This window comes from Labrus mixtus, chromosome 19 (assembly GCF_963584025.1).
Source record: "Labrus mixtus chromosome 19, fLabMix1.1, whole genome shotgun sequence".
NCBI lineage: Eukaryota > Metazoa > Chordata > Actinopteri > Labriformes > Labridae > Labrus > Labrus mixtus.
Window position 1 is genome coordinate 3013805 of NC_083630.1, and position 26025 is coordinate 3039829.

Below are 26025 nucleotides of genomic sequence, written 5' to 3' on the forward strand. Positions count from 1 at the left end.
TTTAAAGTTGTGTTTATGTGAAATCAAAAATCTGATCTCTACTTAAATAAATTCATGAAAAAATACACATGAATATAAATACATATATGTATGAATAATAGGCTAATATTACATTGGACTTTTATATTGCTTTTCTGAATACTCAAAGATGTTTAACAAAGAACAACAACAAAACAATTTTGATGATATCATGTGTGCATACATTGTTTTGGGGTTTTTTGTTTGCTTTTTTGGGACTTCAGCGGCTCGGTGTTTTTGTTAATTTGATCTACCGGTTATTACATTTATTTAAAGCTAGAAAAATATAAAAACATCTAGTCTTATTCTGCTGAATTACAGCTCGGTAACATATGTGTTGCCACAGCGCCCTCTTCCGGCCGCACAGACGTACTGCAGCTGTCTGTGTTTGTGACTGTAGTCATGCGAGTGAACATGAGGCGGTCAGGGGAGGAGACAGGGCGGAGGATAAACAGCAACACGACCCTCCGGGCTTCATGTGTGTGATTGAATTATTTTCTGCAGGGGAACAAAGTGACCTTCCACGGTAAGAGAAAGTCCTTGTCATCGTAGGTCATCTAACATTGCAGCATACTAGCTTCCTTTGCTAGCGTAAATGTAAGGAGGTAAGCCTGTCAGTGGGGTACATGACGCGCAGAACCTCGTTTATAAATTCCTTGATTTAGTGTTCGCTCATTTATCATCAACAGAATACCTCAAAGAAAACACAAGTATATGTGTGTGTAAAGATTAAGTGGTGCTGCTTTATTCGGCGTAATTAAAACAACATGAGCAGCTTTTGCTTTAATTATATTTCAGTTAGCCTACTTTGCTTGGACTGTTGTCAAACCGTAGCTAAGTTACCTTGCTAACGGAAGATGACATGTATCTACCTGTCTGCTCGGTACTTTAATCCTCCACTGTTCTTTTTTCTAAATTAGTAAATTGACTTAAAGTATCTGTAGTGTTAACCTTTGAGTGTAGAGCTGCCATTTTGCCACAATTTGCCAAAGTAGTTTTGTATTGTTCAGTTAAAAGGACGTCATCATTAGCTCGCTTGCTAACGTCACCTTTACCAAACGTTAGCTACGTCGTTAGCCGCCTGATGCTAAAATCATGACCGGAAGTGTTAAGCCGGATGTTTGGCAGGCGGAGTGTTGTTCAGTCCCAGCTCTAATATTTATACATGTATACCATCAAACAGCTGCCAGTCAAAGAGAGCACCGGTATTAATTGTCATTTTATCCACTCCTTACTAAGGTTGTCATAATAATCTTCGATTCTTCAATACTTTTTCGATACCCCGCGTTTTACGATACATTATCTGTTATTGTAATTATCAGTAGTAGAGCTGCTCAATTATGGCAAAATCCTAATCACGATTGTTTTAATATTTATTTTTTATTTTTTTAAAGATTTATTTTTTGGCTTTTTGTGCCTTTATTAGAGGGATAGGACAGTGGATAGAGTCTGAAATCAGGGAGAGAGAGAGAGTGGGGAATGACATGCGGGAAAGGAGCCACAGGCTGGATTCGAACCTGGGCCGCCCGCTTGGAAGACTATAGCCTCCATACATGGGGCGCGCGCACTAACCACTGCACCACTGCACCACCAGCGCCCCTATGATTGTTTTAATATTGAGATCATGATTATTAAAAAGGATTACTCGTTGATTTTACAGCGTCTGCATCACATTATCAAACTTAAACCCTCTTAAGACTTTGACGCTTGTTCGTTTTTTAATCTTTATTTATGTAGGCTAGTCCCTGTCAGATCAGAGAAAAAATCTGAAAAAATTTGTTGACGGAATTGGCAATCGGCTAAACATGTTATTTTACTCCTTGATATACTTATCAGCTCTGATGTTAGCAGTGACAGCTTCTCGAAGCCCCACTGGCTCTGATTGAATGTTTGACATGTAGCTGTATCGGATCAAAATCGATGTCAGGTTTAGCTTCTGCATGAAATCCACCAGGCAGGTTCCTCTTCCTCTTTGTGGAGTCAAATCATCATGGCTGATTTATTTCATGCAACATCTGGAGCAGGGAGACTAAAGCTAACCACCTGACTATATGATCGGACACACTCGCTTTCTAAGGCGTTTTTCCATCATGGATTTTACACCTAATTTACAAATCCATAAAATATGAATGACATGTGGCTCGTGTCAATTATTCATCGGCCCCCCACTCGGTGGTACCCTTAGGTTAATGTTTGCTGACAGATTATGCTCCAGTAGGTGTAACTTGAAGCTTGGAGTCCTTTTAATCATTATAAATACTCTAAACTTTACAAATCTCGTTTTTTTTTTGCACAGGGTGTTCAGGTTTTTCGACAGTCCATCAGGGTGAGCATTACCGCCTCACTTCATCATCCTCATACAGCCTCTCTGAGTGATCGCTCAGCATCTGTGTGAAGACCCGTGTCAACCTTGGCGGTGGCGGGACAGGAGCACACGGCTCCCAAAGATGGCATCACCCTTCGTGCCTGTCCCTGTGCCCTTTGACAGAGTCTCAGCTGGAGGTAGCAGTAAGCTCAGACGGCCCCCTCGAGCCTCATCACTCGGCAGTGTCTCCAGCAGCTCAGACTCGTCTCTCCCCAGGGCTGCGGGGGAGGACCTCATCGGACGAGGATGTGGAGGGCTGGTTTCTCAGCGGCAATCTCGCTGCATCGACAGGGGCAGCCGGAGCAGGACGCCACCACCTCTGCAGAGCCCGGTGACTCGGGCCAGGATGAACGGGTCTCTGGATCACTCCGTGGAGTACTCTACCTGTCCCCGCTCCATCTCTGATCCTGTGGGGAGCCAGCAAGTAGAGGAGGAGGAGGAGGAAAGGCCGATAACGCCCACTGTGCTGGGCTATGAGGTCATGGAGGAGAGGGCCAAGTTCACGGTAAGAAAACAGAAAATCTGCATGAAAACCTTCGGGAACTTTGGTACAATCTTTGGAACAACTGATTAAAATTAAAACCTGTAGTTGTCAAAGTTTTATAATTAAAAACACTTCATGTGCTGGCTTCTTTGGCCGCTGCAATTTTCTCCTCACAAAAAGCACAAAGAATGACGAGGGTTTAGACTAAGTGTTAAAGTTTGTTCTACCTGGTAGTGACTACGTTCGGTAAAATCTAAATCGATTCGATACCCTGATGGGTTGCACATGGCTACTTTTCCATCAATGAAGACGAACAGTCAGATAAATATGAACTCCCCTTTTTAATATTTAGAAAGTGCGTCAGAAATCAATGTCAGCACAGCTGTTGTTACTTTGTAAACCTCAATAAATGAATTATAAAAGTCCAGCTGCAGCCGGAAAACCTACAAGCAACATCAGTGGGAAATAAAGGATCAAGTTCTGTTGCTGCATCGATGCAGAAATGTCCAAGTCGGCATGGCGATGCGTCGTATAAGTGATTAACTTCAACACCCCTAAACTAGATAAATATAAGTTTAATGTCAACACCTACTGTGCACACAGACATTTATTATTTATGTTCAAATCATGCAGAAAAGAACGAGGCTTGCAGGATTTGCTACAGTTGTAAAGTTTAACGACATCAAAAGAGTAGGAGCTGTTTTGCATCGTCATCACTTTGGTTAAATCTCTCACAAGTTCCCTGCAAACAGGTACAGAGTGTGTTCATTTACAGTCGTTAACTTGTGTTTTTATCGTCTTATTTTCGCTGCAGGTGTTCAAAGTCCTGGTGAGGAAGAGCGCGGACGAGAGCTGGGTCGTTTTCAGGAGGTACACAGACTTCTCCAGACTCAACGACAAGGTGTGTGTCTGTGTGTCGTCTCACTGAAGCTTTATTTTGTGCTTGTTCATCTGTGTATTTGAAGACACCGGTTTGACCGTCTGCTCATTGCTTTGAGCACGCTTTCAGAGCACACTGTGGAAGTGATTAGAGCCGCACAAAGAAGCTTTTATTCCCAAATTCCCAGCAGGTCTGAGCCAACTGGGAGAACAGGTCTCTCATGGTTTTGGGTCACAGATTACAGAGCGGAGAAAAAAACAAAACACGTGATGATTCTCTTTGAGGAGAAAGAATCTAAGTTGGAAAACTGCATCAAACCGGCAGGAGTTGTTTCTGTAGCTCGGCCTGCGTGACATTGATTAAACCTAACACTGCAGACCTCAATTTACTAATGCAAACACAGGCAGGGAAAGAGCAAAGACAGAAGCTGGGAACACCCTACATGTACTTTCAATAAGAAGGGCGAGGACGGGAGGGGGTGTGGACATCCTCCTCCATTCCTGTGGCTTTTTACAAAGAAGCAGCTGTAATCTTCCCCATGTGCTGCACCGTCTTTCTCAGCATGTGCTGAATGTTTAGACGACTCATTGATCAAATAGCTTTAACTGCATGGAAATATTTCCACTTTTGGACACATGCACTGACATTTGGATGATGCAAAACATGATTTAGTTTGATTTAATCTGTAAACTATGACAGAATAGTTATTTAGAAGGACCTGCAGCTGCATATGGAGCTCAATGAAAAACATGTGATGCAAAGTGGTGGCACATGAACAGGTTCTCAGTATGCAGAGCTGCTGCCTCCTTCCTCTCTGTGTGGCTGCTGCCAAACATTATTTGTTCTCTAGTTTGGACCTCGGCCAACATCACTCTCATCTAAGTCCTTGTTCACACGGCCAGATTAACCCACTTCTTTTTTCCGATATATCAGCCAGTTGATGCAATCTGCATCACATTTAGAAACGTATGTGTGTTGGAATATGCACCAATTCAACTTATGTTGAACAGAACATACAGTGCAGTGCCAACAGTTCTCATGTATCATCATGTCGTTTGTCCAGCAGAGTGCGCTCCGACTGAGCTTGAGTAACAAATCTTGAGGCCATGTCCCAAAAGACAATCAGTGCTGAGATTTCCCGACCTCCCTGAAATGCATCACACATAATCAATCAAACATTTAAAACAACAATATGGAACGTTTCGGCCTCCAGTCGTCTCAAAGTTGACCTAATAGCACAACAACTTTCAACACATCTCTCAATGTTCACAGATCGCAGAATCAATCATCAACAGAATGACAATGTGAACTAAAGAGTGGAGAAGAACATACTGGAGAACAGGAAACATGCAGCAGCAGGTTCATTAGAGCACAGAGATGATAGAGGTGGCGTGCAGACAGTCTATGGTCGTTCAGTGATCACAGGGAATAAATACGAGGAGGCTGGAGGAGAAACTTCGGGTGAAGTCAGAACGAACAATTCAGCTGTTTGTGTTCGCACATGACACTCCTCATTCAAATATCAGGAGTTTTTCTGGAGTTTTCTGCAAGTGTGAAAGCACTATATCACTCCCAGAATCGTTATGGTAGTCAACTAATAGCAGATGAGTTCCAAAATGGCACAAATACGCTTCTGTACCTAAACATTGCCAACAGATTTTACAATAAGACTGTGTGCAGGATGCTGCCTACAGCCTTGGTGAATTAAAAACAAATGACCCAATAATACGAGCCAAGACTTTTTGTTTCCTTGGTACCAAAACAGGTAGGGATAATGTTTGATTTTATTAGTTAAATATCAAAGTTTAAAATTCTGGTATCCTGCAACACAACTTCTCATGTCATGAAATAAGCAGGTGTGCATTCATGTCGACACACACCAGCTCCAACAGCTGCCAACACATTCAGAAACTGCTGTATCTTAATCTGCCTTACAGTGGAAACATAAATCCCAGTTATCATCGGAGTGCTTTATCTTCATCTGCTTACATCTCCTGAAGATTTCAATTAATTTCTAGACACCTTTGACTGTTTCCATCGGAGTCCTGCTGAGGCGGCCAGGTCAGGACGGGGAACTGTGAGATTGCAGGTCAGAAGTTTATGCAGCAGAGATTTTAACGAAATGTGACAACCATAACATCATCTATAGAAACATCTCAACCCCGCCTGTAACACGATCCTCCTCCCTGCTGAGTGTCAGTATGATCGCCATCCTCCAAACTGTAGATGTTTTTAGAAACTGCGGCCAAACATGTTCTATATTCTTCAAACCTCACTGAATTTATCATCGAGCCGCCGGCAACCACGCTGCTGTCCTTCTGTGAGACACATCTCAGAGTGCGTGGTAACTGGGTTATCGAATAAGGAAATGTGTGTTTGTTGCATTCCTTCTGAATTCCCAGGACTATAGAATGTGAGAAGAGAGGGAAAGAGACACAAAAGGGATTAACCTCAGCGTCCCCCAGAGGCCACAAAGCTTGCACTGCACATTTATTTTATTAAGGGTCTGGGATTGCACGGTAAGAGCGCCATGCTATGATACAATATGTGATACATGTCCTGTGTTAACGATAATATCACGATACGGCGGCTCTGTGGTTATTGATTTATTGCAGGACAATCATAAAATGATGCATCACGATATTTGATAAACTGAAGAATATGAAATGCCCCTAAAAAGTGAAAGTGGTGTCAGTTTCATATCTAACTTCTTTTCTTAAAAAACGGTTTAGGGTGCCGTATTTTTTCATATTAAAATATAGATATTAAAGGAGCGGTACGTAACTCTGACACCTAGCGTTTAAAATGAGTACTGCACTCTAAATTCAGAACATTGCAGAGAGCTGTCTCCCTCCGTCCCCTCCTCTCTAGAGTCCATGCAAGGAGTTGATAGTCATTATGCTTTTTATGTCTATTTATCATCTTACAAAGAATCACTTGCAGGCTCGACAAAGATATTTGATGTCTACTTTTAATGTAAATCTTTCTATATTTAATGTGAACTCTGGTTAAAAGAACTCATGTTTCAGTGTCCACACTTTCCTCTTTCCCTGAGAGCCTTTACATTTAGATCTGAAGCATTTGACTGTTTTCATGTCACTTGCTAAATTACTCAAGTGTCAAATATTTTATCCGGCACCAGAAGGATTATTTTTAATATCAAACAGCTGAAAGCTCAGTGAAAACAGTCGGTTGGCACTCTGCTGAACATGAAAGGTCACACCGTCGCCATCTGACAACACGCGTTGGATTAAAGCAACAAAACACACGAGCAGCCTTGTGCTTCAGGGGACGGCTCAAAGAATAAACGAGGACCACCAAGGAGCCCGAACCAAACGAAATTCAACCAGCACAACGACACAAAGAAATCTTTCATATCCCCAGAGGTCAATTTGTTCAGCCACTTCTGATCAAATCTCCTCTGAATAGAAAGAACATTCTCTTTGAATCAGATTATCAGTCAGATACTTCCTGCTGAACTCACTGAAGCATCCCCACCACTGCATTAAGGTGAGAGACCTTTAAGCTGTGAGTATTCTTGGTTTTAGCGACCCGTACCCGATGAGACTGTCACAGTAGTACAGTCTGGAGGTGATGAAGGTGTGGGTGAGGGTCTCAGCAGCTGGAAAGGAGAGGGAGTGATGGACGGAGGCGGGCGATGTTTCTGAGATGTATAAAGGCTTTTTTTTGGTGATGTGTTTGGAGAAATCTTGTGCAGTCAGTGAAGTGTCATTGTGTTGACTTTTAAACATCCACCTCATGTCTCTGTCAGTTCAGCTGGACATAATGACCCCAAACATGAACGCCACCCGCAAGAAATTCTCTCTCTCTACACTTTTGCCCATGGAGAGAATATTTATTTTTAACTGCTCTACAAAGTGGACATCATCACATGATCCTCACTCTCTGCCTTTGTGCATGTTTGTGTTTTTAGCTGAAGGAGATGTTCCCGGTTTTCCGCCTCTCGCTGCCTCCGAAGCGCTGGTTCAAGGACAACTACGACACCGACTTCCTGGAGGACAGACAGCTCGGACTGCAGGCCTTTCTGCAAAACCTGGTCGCACACAAAGACATCGCCAACTGGTACGAGACACGATTATGTAGATTATGTAACGAGCAGATTTTTTTTTTCACTTTGCTTAAAAAATGACTGAAAATGTTCTGATGGTGTTTGTTCTCTTAACCAGCATGGCAGTGAGAGAGTTTCTGTGTCTGGACGACCCGCCTGGACCTTTTGACAGTCTGGAGGAGAGCAGAGTAAGTTTTATATTTGTGTCATGTATTGTATGTTTACTAACTAGGATTTAAAAGATGGTTCTTTTAATTTGACTGTGTAAATATTACTATAGCTCTCCATACTCTAAATGAAGATACTAAGGCTGCTTTTCTTCTGAATCAAGGCTACAACATTTAGTGACACATATTTACATATTTCGATCATTGTTGGCAGATGCAGACACAGTTTAACAACAGAGATTAAACTTCAGACAACAAAGATACAGATACAGGAGAATGATGAAATAGATTTTATGAAAATGACAAGCTTTGAACATTATTTATTTGATATCGATTGCTCCCTCCAGGTGGGAAGTGAGTCCCTGCCTCAAGTGAAGGAGTTCAAGGACATGGGGATCTTATTCACACTGAGGGTAAAATGGATGTTGAGATTCACAGACAGATTTGTGCAGCGATGTAGTATGGCTGGCATTGACGAGGGAGCTGAGCCTGAAAGGCATAGCTTTTCGATTTGCCAGTCACTCTACGTTCACCAGTGCCATAGCTCTGTAGTCATGAACTTCAGGTAGGGACCGGAGGAACGAGATGGCGGATGCAACTGGCTGAAATAAGTTTCCTTCGGGCTCGGACCTCTGGAGGAAGCTCGGAGTAGAGCAGCTACTCCTTAGCTTCAAAAGAAGCCAGTTGAGGTGGTTTGGGCATCTGATTAAGATTCCTCCTGGACGCCTCTCTTTGGAGGTTTTCCGGGCACGCCCAACTGGGCAGAGACCCGGTGTAGACCCAGAGCTCGCTGGAGGGAATATATATCCTGTCTGGCTTGAGAACGCCTCAGGATCCCCCAGGACAACATCGCTGGGGTGAGGGAAGTCTGGGTTGACTTTCTTAGCCTGTTGCCAACACGACCTGGTCTCAGATAGCTAAAGAAAATGGATGCATGGACGTCAGCTGCAGAGCATCGTAAAGACACAGCTATAACCTGAGACTGTTTTCTTCTGTGCTTGAAGCCGTTTTTAATAACTGGGTCTCGAGAGGAGAAGATTGTTTAGCTTGTATTGAAAAGCTCAAAAGCTTGTCTCAGGTGTCTCATGGACACTGTGCTAAAGCCTTTGAAATGATACTCTTTCTTCAGGGATAAACTCTAGTATGTCAGGGCGCTGTCTCGCTATTATTACAGCAGCCAATAAACTCATTACAAGCTGTTATTGTCCCTTATAGAAAAACCTTTGTTAAACAGTTGACTTTACCCGACACATTCTCAGACACAAAACTGTGTGTGTCAAACTATTTAATTTTAGATTCAACACAGAGCTTTAGATTAAAATGTTATCCTCTACCTCTCCTCTGCAGCCTGACACATTCTGCCGCCCTGTGTCTCCACTGGAAAAATAATATTCACTTCAAGTCGTGTTTTCTTCTGCTGCTGTGCCCTGCAGGCGTTCTGCGAGACTCTGGAGGAGAGCAACTATCGCCTCCAGAAGGAGCTGCAGGAAAAGCAGAAGGAGATCAGCTCCCTGAAGAGACAGCTGGAGGAGAAGGAGCAGGCCATCCTGCTGCTGGAGAAGAAAATCAAGTCAGTGGACAGACATGAACATAAACACACACAAGCCACTTTCACACATGCACTCCTGAAAATAACTAGATCAATTCAGGAGTACTGCCCCTGAAATCCTCCTGATCTGGTCATTCAACCTGAAGGTGTCATATCTGGTTCAAAGAAATAAGTGTAGCGTAGCAGCTGAGCTCTGCAAACACATCCTCAGTGCTAAAAGAGAATCTACTGGAGCTGTAAGAAACTCAATGTCGACCACGTGTCATTTTGTGTGTTTGTGTGTCCCAGTGGCGAGTGTGTGAGTCCTGGGTCTCTGTGCGGTTTGTCGGCTCAGAGCAGTGAGAGCGGCGCAGAAGTGGACGTGGAGTCGTCGGTAGCAGAAGCTGATCAGGACATGACTGAAGACAGCAGGTAAAAAAAAACACGCCACACAGGCAGAAGTGAATATGATGAGAGAGTTCATGCACTGAACACGGAGATCAAACCCAAGTCACTCGGCCAAGTCCCGCACTCACCTGTTTGTTTTTCTTTAACGTGTCCCCTGTTGTGTTTTCTCACCCTTTTATTTTTCACAGCAGTGCCGCTCCAATCTGACAGAGTCCGTAAAGTGTGTGAGGTACTTTAAAAACAGCTCAGCAGACGAGCTCTGGCCCCATCTCTTCTTCTTCTTCTTCTTCTTCTTCTTCTTTTTCTTCTTCTTCTTCTTCTTCTTCTTCTTCTTCTTCTTCTTCTTCTCAGTAACATGCATCCCTCTGTTGACTTCTTCACTGTTTTTATGTGATGTAAAGTGTAAAGTCCGTCTGGATGCAGTTCTCACATGCTGTATGTACAGATAGTCATTGCTGAATAATTTACCCTTTCTTACAACTGTACATACGACATGTGAGCACTTAAACCTGTCTGTTCGGTGTTTTCAGGACGTTTATAACGGTTGGAGACGGTTCATTTTCAGTGCAGATAATTCAGTAAAAACATGTGCAGGAGATAGACATGATTTTCTTTTTTTCTTACTCTTATCTTAGGGTATATTTTCATATTAGGTTTGTATTTATATCAAAAGTGTTTATTCCCTCTTAATTCATTTAGTTTTTGCAACAAACAACTTAAATCTGATGAATTTATCCACGCGCACAGACACAAACACCAGGAGTACGCCTCATGTTTTGAAAAGTTCCACTCGATAATCCGTTATTTGTAGGAGTTCAGCATCAGCAGCAGTCAGCTGTACATTAACATTTTTAAAACGAAGCCATGAGAAGCTTCAGTTTTGATATGAGCGAGAAAGAGGGGTGTACGGAGAGTGGATCTGCTCTCTCTCTTTTTCTCTGAAGCGGATGTGATACAGCCCTCTCGGTTTTGTCGTGAGGTCCAGAGAGCACGTACTCTCTCTCCCCCGCTCTCGCTGTGTCGCACACCCAGCAATTTTATGAATAAATGAAAAATTTAATAAAAACAGGTCAGATATATACTTGGGCGGCCATACATTTGGTATCGCTTTGTGTGGGAAACACTGACTGTTTTATTTTCAGTTTTGCACAAACAGTGAACACACATACAGTTGAGGTGTTTGCTTTGTATCCCAGACGATGTACACCGTACGTACAGAAGGAGCTTGAGTTCAACATTTCAAAAACTGTGCAGAGTGGTCCCAAATTTACACAAACCTATGACGAACATGAACGAACTCCAGAGACTGAAGCGTTCATGTTTTGGTACAGGAACATTTCTCTGACATTGTAGTGAAGTATTGTTATTTGCTCTGAGAACGTTTCGTCTCCAACCATGTGGTGTTGTTATGGTGCTGCAGTGTTGTGTGCTGACTGTGGCTTCCTGCATCGTCCTTGACTAACGGCTGCTGTTAGCGCTCCTCTTCTCACACACGGTGATGTGAGCTCTCTGAGCGAGCTCCGTACGGTCTGTGATGTCAGGTGTTCCTCCACCCTCTCCCACCCCCCTGCTGCCGGACACACGGGGAAGATGTTCTGATTAAATCACATTATTGGTTCACAACATCAGAAAGGTAGTCTGACAAAAAAAATGTTTTTTTTTGCTTAGTGTCTTGATTTCCAGTTGACACTAAAAAAGGTCCTGGAGCTTTGTTCAGTTAGTTGATATGTGCACGTCATATTTGACCTTTTCCGTTTATAATTGTGCGTTGAAAAGACCCTATGTCGTCTTGCATTCCTTCAGTCAAATCTGTGCACTTTATTTTTTTAGCTGCTTCACTGTCTACAGAGAAAAACCAACATGGCGGCTGTAAACTTTACAAACTTCGATGGAGCCTTCAGTGGTCAAAATGGTTTTTAACAAGGAACTGAATTATCCACAGAGATCTCCTCCTCTACAAAACACAAGATGAGTGATTCAAACAGATTTAAACACTGAAGAAGCAGTTTCATGTTTAAGATTCTGTGATGCTCTACTTGCTGTTAGACGCCGGATATAAGAGAGGGCTGCTTGATTTGAAGTCTTGATTCCTTTATTTTAAGTTACTCAGGTTTTTTTTCCTGCAAGTTTAAAATCCTCGGCAGCAGTTTTCAACTCTCCAAGACTCTAAAATCTGTAACGCTGAACTGCTGCAAACGTTGAACCTGTCCTCCCGCTTTGTTTCTGGTGTCGTTACATTAATAACATGTGACTTAGTTTCTGTTTTCTTCTACAAGGACGGCTAACCGGTTCAGATATATTAACCCCTCTCCTCTCCTGGATCCTGTTAGTGTGTCTGGCTTCATGTTGTCTGAGTCCTCACTCTGTGTTGAGTTAGCGAGTTAGATAAATCACATGCTGACTGTTTCTCTTCGCTGTCTGTAGTGGAAGATGTGAGGTCCAGCCGGTGCGATCCTCTGCCTGTTGGTGCGGCCCGTCGCTCAGCGCCTCTCCTCCGGTCATCCAGGTCACTCAGCTCTACCACCACAAACTGGAACACTAACGACGTCCACTGCACCTCCCCCTCCTCCTGCTTTCCTCTTCCTTTAGGCCTTTCTGGGTTCTTCCTGCCCTCTCTTTGACCTGACCCCCACAGCTCCCCCTCCACTTCCAGTCGTTGGTTTGCTGCAGCCTTGAACTCGAGATGAGCGTGTACAAGGTTAAAAGGGAACGTTTTTATTCTGCAGCAGTCGGTTTCACACATACTTCCACGTATATGATGGGTGGTGGTGGTGGTGGGATATTTTATCTGGCATCTGCAGAGGAATCCTCAGAGAACAATATCTGAAATGACACGGCTATTCTTCTGAAACCTCAGACTCAAACTGTGCGGGGACGCCTCAGTCCTCCTCTTTCCCTTTTTGAACCTCCAAAGGTGGTCGCCTCACCGGATCATCGTGATCCTGCGGTCACAGAGCGAGGGTCTGGCATCCTGACCAAAAATAAATAAAACTCCGTCAAGACTCACACGGTCAACGGGTGGTTTGAAGACTTCAAAAAAAAAGTGACAATCTACAGAAAGTCTGAACATTCATCTCATGGGTCTCTGCAGACGAGTGTGAAAAGCAGAGAAACAACACCCCCTTGTGGCTGCAGAGATAAGGGAAAAAATGTCTGTGTTTGTTAAATATCTCAGGATCAACATGAGAAACCAGGCGGGTATCAGAGGATTGATGACTTTCTGTCTGCAGGTCGATCACGCCATGGCCTCTCATTGAGACACAGCTTTGACCTTCAGTCACAGTTTTTCCTCTCCTACACTTCATCCTGTTTGTAGTTCCATGTGTGATCTGTGGTGAAGTCTTGAGAGACACAGTAAAATTAGGAACATACTGTACAGAGAGCAAGCCAAGGCTCTGTGGCTGATTGTTGCTTTTAGAGGAATGTAACATCCGATGTAAACACTATCAAGTCTCATTCTTCATGTACACTCACATCACTCCTTCTGCTGCTCCGTGTTTATTATGCCAGTTTAAGTCGAGTCCGTGCAGACCTCTTTAGGCGCCTTGCGTCCTAATAAAGAGTCGACAGGGCCAGAACAGTCGGCTCTACTAAAACTCCACTGAGGGGGTTCAGCCCTTTTTATAAAAGTATGTTTCTGTTTACATTGAGATTTTATTGAATAAGATTTTAAAATATTCACTCACTGCCTCTACGTGAACGGACTTTAGTTTGTGGTGATCATGAAAAGCTCAACGGTGAAGCGGAGATATCTCAGGAGCTCAACTTCCTGCCGCGCTAAGCTGGGGTTGGTTTTGTAATGCGCCCCCTTAGTGCCCCTTAAGCTGACCCCTTGAATGAGGAATTCTGGTATTTTTTCCCACCTGGTTTTGACAGATTTAAGGGTTTTCATAAATATTATTAAAAGCTTTTTTGGATTTGCTCCAGAAGATTGTTTCAGTTGACAGTAGTGAAAGAGGTCGTAAGAGCTGCTCTGTTAATCTAAGTATCTGACGACATCACAGAAAGGATCCCTGCAGAGGTAGACCTTGTTGTTACAGAGGAAGATGCAGAAACAGTGATTTTATCTTGCATAGTAAAATATTCTGGTTGGTTTTATTTGGTGTTTTGCAGATGCAACTGTAAGTCTGGTTCACAAATCTCAGTGGAAATGTCAATTTCTAAGTCATATTTTTGGGCCTTTTTGTCTTTATTAGATCAAACAGCTGAAGAGAGACAGGAAATATTGGGAGGAGAGAGTGGGGGGATGACATGCAGCAAAGGACCGAGGTCAGATTCTAACCCACGCTTGCTGCAACAAGACTTTTAGCCTCTGTACATGGGGGGCATGACATAACCACTAGACTATCTGCAGCCCGAAAAAAATGTATTTTCAAAGCCTTGTGCAAAGTATCAGACGTAGGTTATCTTTTCTCTTTGACACCACGAGGTGATGTGTCTGCAGTCTGCACATATCCACACTTTCTGTTTCTGCATTCATCGCAGCGTTCTCACATCAGTCATTTCACATCACAGAACTCAGGACTCAACTTGCTTTCTAGTTTTGGTCTTTGTGTCACTGTGCAACTTTGTTATGTAGAAAGGTTAAATAAGATTCAGGACATTATTAGTCCAAACATGCATAAACAGAAAGAAAAGCATCGCTTCAGGCGGCGTCCGAACAGTAACTCGTCTGTTCTCCAAGTTTCAAATGCTTTCTTTTGGAGTGTGGTGTCTTTAGAGAGGGTGATGTAACAGCTGTTTCTGCTCAATGTAAAGCAGCTCCCTCTTCCACATTCTCTAAAGATGCTATTTGAGATGGGCTCCTCCTCTGAGATGTTTCCAGATACTTATCGGACGCATGAAAACGTTTAAGTTACTCCGATTCCTAAATATGCAAACAGAGCTTCGGTTTACCTTTTTGAAAACTTTTATTTCTTTCCAGTGAGGGATGCAGAAAGAGATCACCCATCATTCACACATGGCTGTTAGTTTACAGGAATCATAAAAACACAGAACCTACCTGAGAGGGGGAAACAAGACTTTATAAATCTGTAAATAAGATCAGAGCCATGTCGCTGGTGTTTGACGCTGAACACGACTGAGCCGAGCTGGCTCTGAATCCGACTGTTAACGATCCTCCACTTCATCCTTAAATAGCCATATTAGTTAGGAGCAGAGAAACTTTTTAAAAAGGCCAACGTCTCGCTCCAAGTGATGTTTGTTTTCTCTCTTTGATGACGAGTTTCATGAAGTGTGAAAGTACAGTTAAAGTTTTAACGGTCTCAGAGCGGACCTCACGTCTCACGATGCACTTTATGGATGAATGGAGACCCATAACGTTTAGTTTGTGTAACTCATTCATTTGTTTGAGACAGAAACGTGCCTTCTCAACCGCTCAATCTGTCCTCATTCTGATCCCGTGTTGATATGTGTTGATATGTGATTCATGTTTTAGGATTTTTTTCTGTAAATTCCTCTCGTGCATTAAGTGCCTTAGCGATCTCTCACTTTCCTTTTGATGTGTGTAAACAGCTTTATAGACTCGCTCCACTTTTTATTTTCCCTCTTCTGTTGGTGTTGTGAGGCTGAACTGAAATGTTTTTGTAATATTAAAAACGATATAATCAAGTCTTAGTTCACGTAGACACTGATAGTTGCACTTTGAAAGATTTCTATGAATAACATTTCACCTTTAACGTGGTGGATTTAAAGGGATACTCCACATGAATACAGACAGAGCTCTGGTGTGTAGATCGGAGATGTTCACCAGAATGAAATATTTAATGCTCACATAAATAAATGGATGATGTATTGAATCCATGTGTGTGTATGTGTGTGTGTTCTGTTTGGTGGGTTTAAAGTTACAGAAAGACCTTTTGAGAAATGCTAATAAATGATCACCACGTAAATATCCTCCGACTTCACCACACGCTGTAACTCCCAAAATACAACTTTAACAAGGTGTGTGCATAGTGTGTATTGTTCTTTGATGTTTGGAGGATTTTAATGACCATTTTAGTTTATATATAGTTTTTAATGGCTGCTCCGCTGAGTAATGTAAAGTTTAGGAGATACAGGCTCGTTCACAGCCCGATGGAAGGGAAGGACTGTGACCCTGAAAACGACTTGAAAGGCTTTTAGAGAGATTCTTCGGGGCGATGATTTGTCGTGAGTGATCTCATCTTTATTTTTCATGTCTGGTCGCTCAACACGACCCTCATCTTTTGTGGGATTATTCAGACACTACCCTCCTGTTGTCCTGGGGTCCTGAAAATAATGGGGGTTATTCAGTACCATGCTCTCCATGATTAAAATAAATTTGAGGTCATTTGATTGAATTATGGGTGTTTTATTGAATTTACTAACGTCTGTTGTCCTCTGGGGTCAAAATGACCCTGCAGCATAAAGTGGTGCATTGGAGCAAATGATCACACCATACTGCTTTCCAAAACATCTTTTATCTTGGATGTTTGATGTTTGGGGTCAAGCAATAGTTATGACAACAACAACAACAAAAAACTCAGTTTCCTGCACTAGTGATGTCTTTGACTGCATTAGTTTACGAGTAGAGAGTTGAAAGATTTACTAGTAAACTAGTAGACAGCAAAAACTCTTCATGTTAACTAGTAAGGTGCAAAATGTCTATTAGTTAACTAGTGAGGCTATTCCTTTAACATTAAAGAGCCCATATTATGCCCTTTTTGGGGTTCGTATATTTAATCTATGTACCTACTTTTGTACGTTCACAATAGATAAAGTCTGAAAAAAGTCTCTGTTTTCATGTACTGCTCCTCCTTGCTCCCTCTCCGCTCTGAGTCCGTCAGCTGCACTCTGCTGTGCCCACACTGTTAGACCCCACGTGGGCCAAGTCTGCTCTGATTGGTCTGCCGATCCGCTCTGTCGTTATTGGTCAGTTGCTCAGCAGCTGCTGGGCTCGCCACAACGAGCCAATGGACTTAGATCAGTGATCTCACACTGACAATGACGCCGCACTGACACATTTTTTTCGAGGGGGTCTAGAACCGAGCGTTACATGCAGCTAATGCTACAGCTAACAGGAGGACGTAGGAGAAGCTGCGTTTCCTCGGACTTTGAATTTTTGCACATAGATGTGCCTAAACATGCACAGGACACTCGGAAAACACACTAAAGGGCATATAAAACCAGAAAAAGCATAATATGGGACCTTTAAATGAGTCTGGCTGACAAGTGGCAATTTAGTTTTCACTATTGGAATTTACATTTCAACATGTCAAAATGTAATTTTGGTCAACATATCAATAATGTAATTTCGACTCGTAAAAATTGCATTTTAGATATCTAGAATTAATTTGTGATATTTGTAATGTAAGAACAATTGTAGATATCATAAATTAACTTTGTCACTCAAATAATTTAATTTTTGATATCAAGAATGAACATTTTTAGTGAGAATTGAGTTGAAAATTACATTGTGGATATATCGGCTTGGAATTCTAACATGTCAAAAAGCAATTATTGATATCTGCAATTTCTTAATGATTTAATGTTAAAAGGGCTTGCCATAGGCTTGGAAATGTTTACTAGTTAACTAGTAGTAGCTAAAATGTCAATTAGTCACACTAGGGGGAGCAGTTTTCACCTTACTAGTTTACTAGTAAAGCCCCGTACAGTTTACTACTAAAGGAATAAGTGCCTCGATGTCCACTAGTTAAATTAGTAGGTATCTTTTTGGCCTCTGCAGCAGCTCCCCCTCACCCAGCAGCCCCTCCTGACCCATCACCCAAAACACAGGTGCAAATTCTGCCCTCGCCAGAGTGATCTCAAAACATTGGAAATGTGCCAAAAATGCAGTGCATATACAGATCATGCCAATACTACCTGCCTCGCATGCAGGCATGTAAATGAGGTCTTATTGGCCTTAAATCTCAAATGGAATAAAAAAAATGGTGCTAATGTGTTTGAATGAAGTTGTTACTAAAGGTGTAACACAGAATTGGGTTTAAAAATCCACTTTATGGGACTTCCGGATGCAGCCGAGGAGTGTGGATGGGTATCTGTGAGCTCCCGGTGGTACACCCTGGCAACTGCATTTATCCTGCTAATTATTTCGTAACTTGAAGAACTAATTGAAACACAGGACATTTAGAATATCTCTGTATGGAAAAATACAACTTTCGGCGTAAAAATAGAAGTAAAACTGCAGGGACGAGCTCTCAGCAACCGCACGTTTTAGCAAGAAACATGGCGGACGGGGAAAAGGAAGACATCACCAAACTCCTCAAAGCTCTCCGGGAAACTAAGGAAGACTTAACCAAACATATCGACAAGAAAACAGCCGACATCCAAGCTGCACTTACCAAAATTGAATCATCACTCTCCATGCGATCAGAGCCGGTGCAGGAGATGGAGACACGAGTAGCTGCTAACGAGGATGACATTAAGGACGTGGACGGAAATCCATCTGGAAAATCGTAGCAGAAGATCAAACATCAGAATCCTGAACAGATTGAGAGAGGTTGATGTGTGATTATACTTTGACTATTTACAGCCTAAAGCTCTTTGTTCATTTAACAGTGCCGAGGTGCCTAAAAACATTGATTTCCCTTATCAAGAAAAAATTAGTTTAGCACTACAGCTTATAATTTATGTATATAATTGGTTTAAAGGGTATATGTATATTATGGATACATTTTCTCTAATGGTTAGGCTACCTGATGTTAAAAATGTCTCTACGTTCAGACTGTTATAAGTAGCCTAGGTTTAGTTTTTACCAAAGCAGTTCCAGGGGTAGCCACAGTTGATAAAGATAAGTACCTACCTAATGTCGTTTTGTTTTGGGGGTTTTATTAGGCAGGTTTTTAGTTCAAAGTTTTGGGGTTTCGTATGGACTCTCATTGGAATCAAAATTTACACCCACATTTTACAAATATTCCTTTCTGGTCTAGGTTGAGGCTTGCCATTACACCACCACTTCTGGAGCTACAGCAGAGTTTGAATCAGACACTCTGTAATGTGCTCATAAAACATACTACTCTGCAGACATATTTCCTTACAGAACACATATGGGGCAACTGGCATGCATCTCATGGAATGTTAGAGGGATCAACTCACCTATAAAGAGGAAAAAAATATTAACATATCTTAAGAGACAAAGTGTTGACATAGCTTTTATTCAAGAGAGCCACCTCACAGACTTAGAACACTCAAAATTGCGCAGGGATTGGGTTGGCAATGTTTTTTATTCTTCATATACCTCAAGCACAAGAGGAGTTGCTCTGCGTATTCACAAAAAATCTGAACTTTAAATTAAATACAGTTGAAAGAGATAAAGATGGAAGGTTCCTGCTTGTAGACTGTGTGCTGAATAGGGACAGAGTAACCTTGGTAAATATATATGGACCCAACTATGACGACCCAGTATTTTTCAATAATTTATTATTGAGGCTTGCTACAGTTGAAGGGTATAGTATAGTGGGCGGAGACTTTAATTTGGTGTTAAATCCTTCTCTGGATCGCTCTTCACCCAAATCCATCTCTCTGTCAAAAGCAGCCACAGTGCTAAAGAAAGGTATTAAAGATATAGGCATAACTGAGGTATGGCGATCACTCCATCCAAAACAAAAAGACTTTTCCTGCTACTCAGGAACACATAATACATACTCCAGAACTGACATGTTTTTAGTACCACAAGATATGATGTCTTCAATAAAAGACTGTAGTTATTTAGCAGCTACCTTCTCTGATCACAATCCCTTAAAACTCATCTGGACGACTCCTTACAACCTACATCCTTTACGTGGAGATTTAAAAATTACATGTTAAAAGACCCAGAATTCATTTCTTACATGAACAATAATATTGACATTTTTCTGGCTGCAAACAAAAACTCGTCAACACATGCTAATATATGGGAAGCACTCAAGGCTTTTATGAGAAGAGACACATACTTTCATACGGTGCGCATAAAGCCAAAGAGAAAAGAGAAAAATTTGCGAAGCTTGAAAATGATTTGAGAAAAATGGAACAGGATCATCACACTTCCAAAACTGATGAAAATCTTAATTCCCTTACAAAAACAAGGACAATATATAATAATCTATGTACAAGCAAAGAAGAGGCAGCCATGGCCCGCACCAAATATCATTATTATGAATTTGGAAATAAAACAAGTAAACTCCTAGCTTGGCAAATAAAGAAAGAGAATGCTGATAAATTCATACACTCAATATTAACAGCCAATATTAGATGGTAGGCAACTGAATGGCTCCACAGCCATAAATACAGAATTCAAGCGAACGGAATACCTTTGCCAAAATTAAAAGATGACGATAGAAAACAGCTGGATGCCGATGTCTCGGAGAGGGAGGTTCTCCAAGCTATTAACTCCCTACAGAATAATAAAGCCCTGGACCAGACGGCTTCCCAATAGAATATCTTAAAGCATTTTCAGTGAAATTACTGACTCCTCTTACAAACATGATTAAAGAAGCTCTAGAAAAAGAAAAATTACCAGACTCATTGGAAAAAGCAACCATCATACTGCTCCCAAAACCAGGCAAGGACAAACAGAAATGTGACTCGTACAGACCCCTCAGTCTCCTAAATGCAGACTATAAGGTCTTATCAAAACTAATCGCTTGCAGACTGGATAGCGTAATACCTAAGATAATTCACCCTGATCAAACAGGGTTTGTCAAAAAAAGACATGGAGCTGACAATGTACAGCGACTGCTCCACATAGTGGATGCAGTCCAAAAAAATGGTGAGCAAATGCTAATAATATCTATGGATGCAAACAAAGCATTTGATAGGATTAAACCAAGTTTTCTTTTCCGGACACTTGAGGCTATGGAATTTGGAGAGAAATGTATTAAATATATTAGAACACTCTTTAGAGCTCCAAAAGCCAACATTTTGACAAATGATGTTCTCTCTAGCAGTATCTCCTTATCCAGAGGATGCAGGCAAGGCTGCCCCAGCTCACCTTTACTTTTTGCACTAGCAATTGAACCATTAGCAATTGCAGTTCGATCAAACTTCTCCATAATCTGGTTATAATGAACACAAATTATCACTTTACGCTGATGACCTTTTGCTGTATATAACTGAACCATACACGTCATTAACCCCATTATTACAATGCCTTAAGGAGTACAGTGCAGCCTCTGGCTACAAATTAAATTATACTAAAAGTGAGATTCTCCCATTGAATATACAAGACAGAAACATCAGATCTCTCACTAACCCACTAAAATGGAGCACTAATGGGTTCAAGTACCTGGGTATAAATATTGGCATAAGAAAGGATCAGATATTTAAAGATAATTTTATAAAACTACTTGAACAAACAAGATCTGATTTTAAAAGATGGATGGATCTTCCTATATCCCTCATCGGCAGAGTTAACTCAATCAAAATGAACGTCCTACCTAAGTTCACTTATCTATTCCAGTGTATCCCAATAAAGATAAAAAAAACATTCTTTAAAGAAATCAATAAAGCAATGACCCATTTTCTATGGCAAAATAAAACTCCTAGCGTTAAACTAATGGCTTTACAAGCCCCATACTCAAAGGGTGGACTAAATCTTCCAAACTTTAGGAACTATTATCTTGCCTCCCAGTTCCGACCACTTTGGATTTGGCTTCATGCAGAAAGGAGTGAGGTTAGATGGGTATCAATAGAGCAACATGAGATGAGGACTACTCCTTTAAATATGATCTCATTTTTAAGTACTAAGAAAAATGTAGCCACTCTCACAGAGAACCCTATAATACTCTCCACATTTAGTGCATGGCAAGAGTCTCACTCACTCTTAGACCTAGATATTTAATTCCTCAAGAGGACTCCCCTATGGGGTAACCCAAACATCTCAAGCCATATTGCTGACAGAATATTACAAAGGTGGAACAACAAAAACATTCAAACAGTTGCTGATTTGTATATAAACGACACATTTGCCAACTTTCAACAACTAACTGAAAAGTTCAACCTTCATACGCAGGACTTACAAATTCTTAAATTCTTACAAATACGCCAGTGGGTAAAGGAAAATAGTAAACATTATTTCCCAGATATACCTAAAGAGACTCCCTTTGAAACATGCCTGCTTGATAGACTGCCCACTACACGTAGAGGACTTATGTCATGCATATATGGTATTATTCCCTGGCTACGACATAACACCCATTAAAAGTAAATGGGAAACAGACCTAGGTCATGTTTATGATGAGGAGGCTTGCCAACGTCTCTTAGAGCAATCGCAGACTGTATTAATATCCACAAAACACAGGCAAATTCAATTCAACATACTCCACAGAACATATTATACACCCCACAGGTTAAATAAAATTGACAGCAATGTATCTCCTATGTGTCAGAGATGCAAAATGACTGAAGGTGATCTTCTTCACATGTTTTGGAGTTGTCCTGTGTTAGAATCTTTTTGGAAGCCCTGTCAATACGTTCCATTATAAACAATATTTTATCTTACTTGCTAGCACTGCAGCAAATAAATGTATTTTAACTCACTGGAAATCTGAAGAGCCACTGTCAACGATGCATTGGATAAATGAACTGGTGTCCTACTGCACTCCTGAAAAAATATTATATAATTTAAGGAGAAAACCTGAAACCTTTAATAAAATCTGGGGTCCCTTTCTCGACATTTTGCCTTCTTTAGAGCAGGATGGCCATAAAAGTGCAACTCTTCCTAGACCAACTCAAAGTGAATCACCCGGATTAAGCCAAATGTGAATATGTGTGGACACAAGTACACGTAGATAAATGAAAGAAAATAGAGAGCCATACTGGGGAGAAGGGTGGGATATGGGAGGATGGGTGGATTTATTTCTTTTTTTTTTTCTCTAAATTCTTTGTTTTTATTAATATTACTTAAAACAATAATAGCAATTGTTACAATTAAATATGTTACAAGTGAATAGACACTGGATTTGTGTTTTCTTTCTCTTATTTCTTTCTCAATCATTACTTTGCATATGTACTATTATTGTAATTGTTGTTACTACAATTATTGATGCTGTTGTTAACAGTATTATTATTAGTATAGTTGTAATATACTTATATTATGACTATATAGAATTGCCTAATTGATATAGGGGTATATTAGAAGTACACTTGCTAAATCTATTTAAGTATATACATCTAGATTTTCTATGGTTATTCATGTATTATTATTATTGTTTTTTATTATTATTATTGTTTATTTATATGTTTTTATGTCTGTTTGAAACACACCACAGAATGTTCATATTGACAGTGGATTTGCTTATAAAGTTTATGTTTTCCTAATAAACAAATCTTTAAAAAAATAATTAAAAAAATCCACTTTATATTCTTTAAATAACAGTCAAACCGGACGGGGTCAATTTGACCCCAGAGGACAGCTGGTGTTATTATTTGCTGCCATTCAAAAAATTCAAATGATTCAAACACAGCATCATCACTAAACTTATACTTAGACATAGACATATACCACTCTGTGATAAGTCAGAGTCAAAATGATATAAAGTGATTTTTTTTTTTTTTTTCACTCAAAAACAGGGTATACTTTTATGTAAACAAGGTCAATTGGCCTTAAATTTAAAAAAAAATGAAAAATGTGTTGGACTGAAGTCAGACTAAAGGTGTAACACTTAATTTATGTTATATGCCTCAAATTACAGTCAAACCAGACGGGGTCATTTTGAACCCAGAGGACAGCAGGTGTATAGCAATCAGGAGGACACTGCAAGGTGATAAAACATTAGTGTTGTAGTCAAGACCAAACCAACCGAGACCAGAGTGCTCCAAGACCGAGACAAGACCAAGACATTCAGGGAACAAGGCCGGGTCAGTTTGTGAGCAAACTGGGAAGAGTTTGCTCTGCAGAGGCACGGGGAGCTGGAGATAAGATAAGATAAGATAAGATAAGATAATCCTTTATTTATCCCACAACGGGGAAATTTACAGTGTTACAGCAGCAAAGAGCAAATATTGCAAACAGAAAGTGAACACAGTACTATTTAAATAAAAAAAGAAAAATTAAGAATGTATAAAAAAATAGATAGATACAAAATAGACTTAAAAAAATAAAAAATAGATCAGCTGAGCTGCAGTTTTGACAAAAATGTAGTCAGACTATTCCGTGTAATACAGTGCACATAAGGTATAACATGTTATTGCACAAAGTGGATTTGGTAAAAATAATATAACATTAATATAACATTATTATTGCACAATGTCAGAGTGAATTGTCCAGTTGCGTGTGTGTTTTGTGATCTACTGGGAGCAGGCTTGGTTAAACAGTCTGACTGCAGCAGGAAGGAAGGACCTGCGGTATCACTCCTTCAGACACCGCGGGTGGCGAAGCCTGCCGCTGAAGGAGCTGCCCAGAGCTGTTACAGTTCCATGCAGGGGGTGGGAAACGTTCTCCATCAGGGATGACAGCTTTGCCATCATCCTTCTGTCTCCCACCACCTCAACAGGGTCCAGGGGGCAGCCCAGGATAGAGCTGGCCTTCTTCACCAGTTTGTTTAGTCTGTTCCTGTCTGCAGCTGTAGTGCTGCTGCTCCAGCAGACCACTCCGTACAGGATGGCTGATGCCACCACAGAGTCATAAAAAGTCCTCAGTGCTCTCTGCACACTGAAGGACCTGAGTCTCCTCAGCAGATGAAGTCTGCTCTGGCCTTTCTTGTAGAGAGCTTGTGTGTTATCAGTCCAGTCCAGCTTATTGTTCAGGTGAACACCCAGGTACTTATAAGAGTCCACTATGTCAATGTCCTTTCCCTGGATGTTCACCGGTGTGGGAGAAGTGGGTCTGCGCCTGCAGAAGTCCACCACCAGCTTTTTGGTTTTACCCGCGTTGATCTGGAGGCAGTTCAGGTTGAGTTCTCTGTACTCCCCCTCGTCCCCATCAGTGATGAGGCCGACAATGGCAGAGTCATCAGAGAACTTCTGCAGGTGACAGTTAGGTGTCTTGTGGGAGAAGTCTGCAGTGTACAGGGTGAAAAGGAAGGGAGCCAAGACAGTCCCCTGTGGGGCCTGTGGAGAAGGCAGAGGTCATCCAATGATTTTTATCTTCCGTTTTTAATCAACCTCTGTTGAGCTTTTTTGTCAGCAGCCAACTGACAGCCAGCATACCACACCGAGCTGCAAAATGCCAGCACACACTCGATGGTGAATTCCTGATAAAAAAAATGGTTTATTTGATCTTTCTTCAGGGGGGGCGGGGGGGTGTTATTGCAGAGGGAACGAAGGATTGATTGTAGATGTTTTTCCGGGCCAGAGGGACTTTGTAGCGTCTGCCTGATGGCAGCTACTGAAAGGAAGGGGTGAGAGGGGTCCTCTGTAGATATACAAAGGAAATATCGTTTTACCTCTTAGGCAGTAATTAAGCAGCGATCTCTCACTTTCCTTTTGATGTGTGTAAACAGCTTTATAGACTCGCTCCACTTTTTATTCTCCCTCTTCTGTTGGTGTTGTGAGGCTGAACTGAAATGTTTTTGTAATATTAAAAACGATATAATCAAGTCTTAGTTCACGTAGACACTGATAGTTGCACTTTGAAAGAGAATCCATGTGTGTGTATGTGTGTGTGTTCTGTTTGGTGGGTTTAAAGTTACAGAAAGACCTTTTGAGAAATGCTAATAAATGATCACCACGTAAATATCCTCCGACTTCACCACACGCTGTAACTCCCAAAATACAACTTTAACAAGGTGTGTGCATAGTGTGTATTGTTCTTTGATGTTTGGAGGATTTTAATGACCATTTTAGTTTATATATAGTTTTTAATGGCTGCTCCGCTGAGTAATGTAAAGTTTAGGAGATACAGGCTCGTTCACAGCCCGATGGAAGGGAAGGACTGTGACCCTGAAAACGACTTGAAAGGCTTTTAGAGAGATTCTTCGGGGCGATGATTTGTCGTTATTGTTTAAAAAATTCAAACAAAGCGCAGTAGCCTACATGGAAGAGAGTAACCATGTCAAAAAATGTATACGCTCTTTCACTACTCTCACACACACACACACACACACACACTAGGGTGACCACCTCCAAACCAGCAAGTACGAGCTTGTGCACAAAACTCTATAGGGTACTATTATTATGCATGTTTCAAGTCTGACTGAATAAAATGAGTC

At 41.2% G+C, this 26025-nt stretch overlaps 1 protein-coding gene and 1 long non-coding RNA gene across 2 annotated transcripts; one reads left to right on the forward strand and one right to left on the reverse strand.

Annotated features, from left to right (window-relative positions):
• The first annotated feature begins 389 nt into the window (after positions 1 to 389).
• snx16 (sorting nexin 16) lies at positions 390 to 15717 on the forward strand. Its single transcript, XM_061064869.1, has 8 exons — positions 390 to 544; positions 2315 to 2888; positions 3682 to 3768; positions 7682 to 7830; positions 7935 to 8004; positions 9417 to 9553; positions 9821 to 9943; positions 12344 to 15717. The coding sequence occupies exons 2-8, from the start codon at positions 2466 to 2468 to the stop codon at positions 12459 to 12461; spliced, it is 1107 nt and encodes a 368-aa protein (XP_060920852.1). The 5' UTR covers positions 390 to 544; positions 2315 to 2465; the 3' UTR covers positions 12462 to 15717.
• On the reverse strand, positions 15556 to 25646 carry LOC132994496 (uncharacterized). The gene is made up of 2 exons (XR_009676704.1): positions 25543 to 25646; positions 15556 to 15787 (listed from the first exon to the last, which is right to left on the reverse strand). It is a non-coding gene; the product is annotated as an uncharacterized LOC132994496 (long non-coding RNA).
• Between the last annotated feature and the right edge of the window lie 379 nt (positions 25647 to 26025).

What these genes read in the sequence shown, in the direction of transcription:
- snx16 (XM_061064869.1), top strand. Translation starts at nt 2,466, where the DNA reads ATGGCATCACCCTTCGTGCCTGTCCCTGTGCCCTTTGACAGAGTCTCA. An exon ending in CACAAAGACATCGCCAACTG is followed by an intron (nt 7,831 to 7,934) that starts GTACGAGACACG and finishes TCTCTTAACCAG; the next exon opens with CATGGCAGTGAGAGAGTTTC. An exon ending in ACAGTCTGGAGGAGAGCAGA is followed by an intron (nt 8,005 to 9,416) that starts GTAAGTTTTATA and finishes TGTGCCCTGCAG; the next exon opens with GCGTTCTGCGAGACTCTGGA.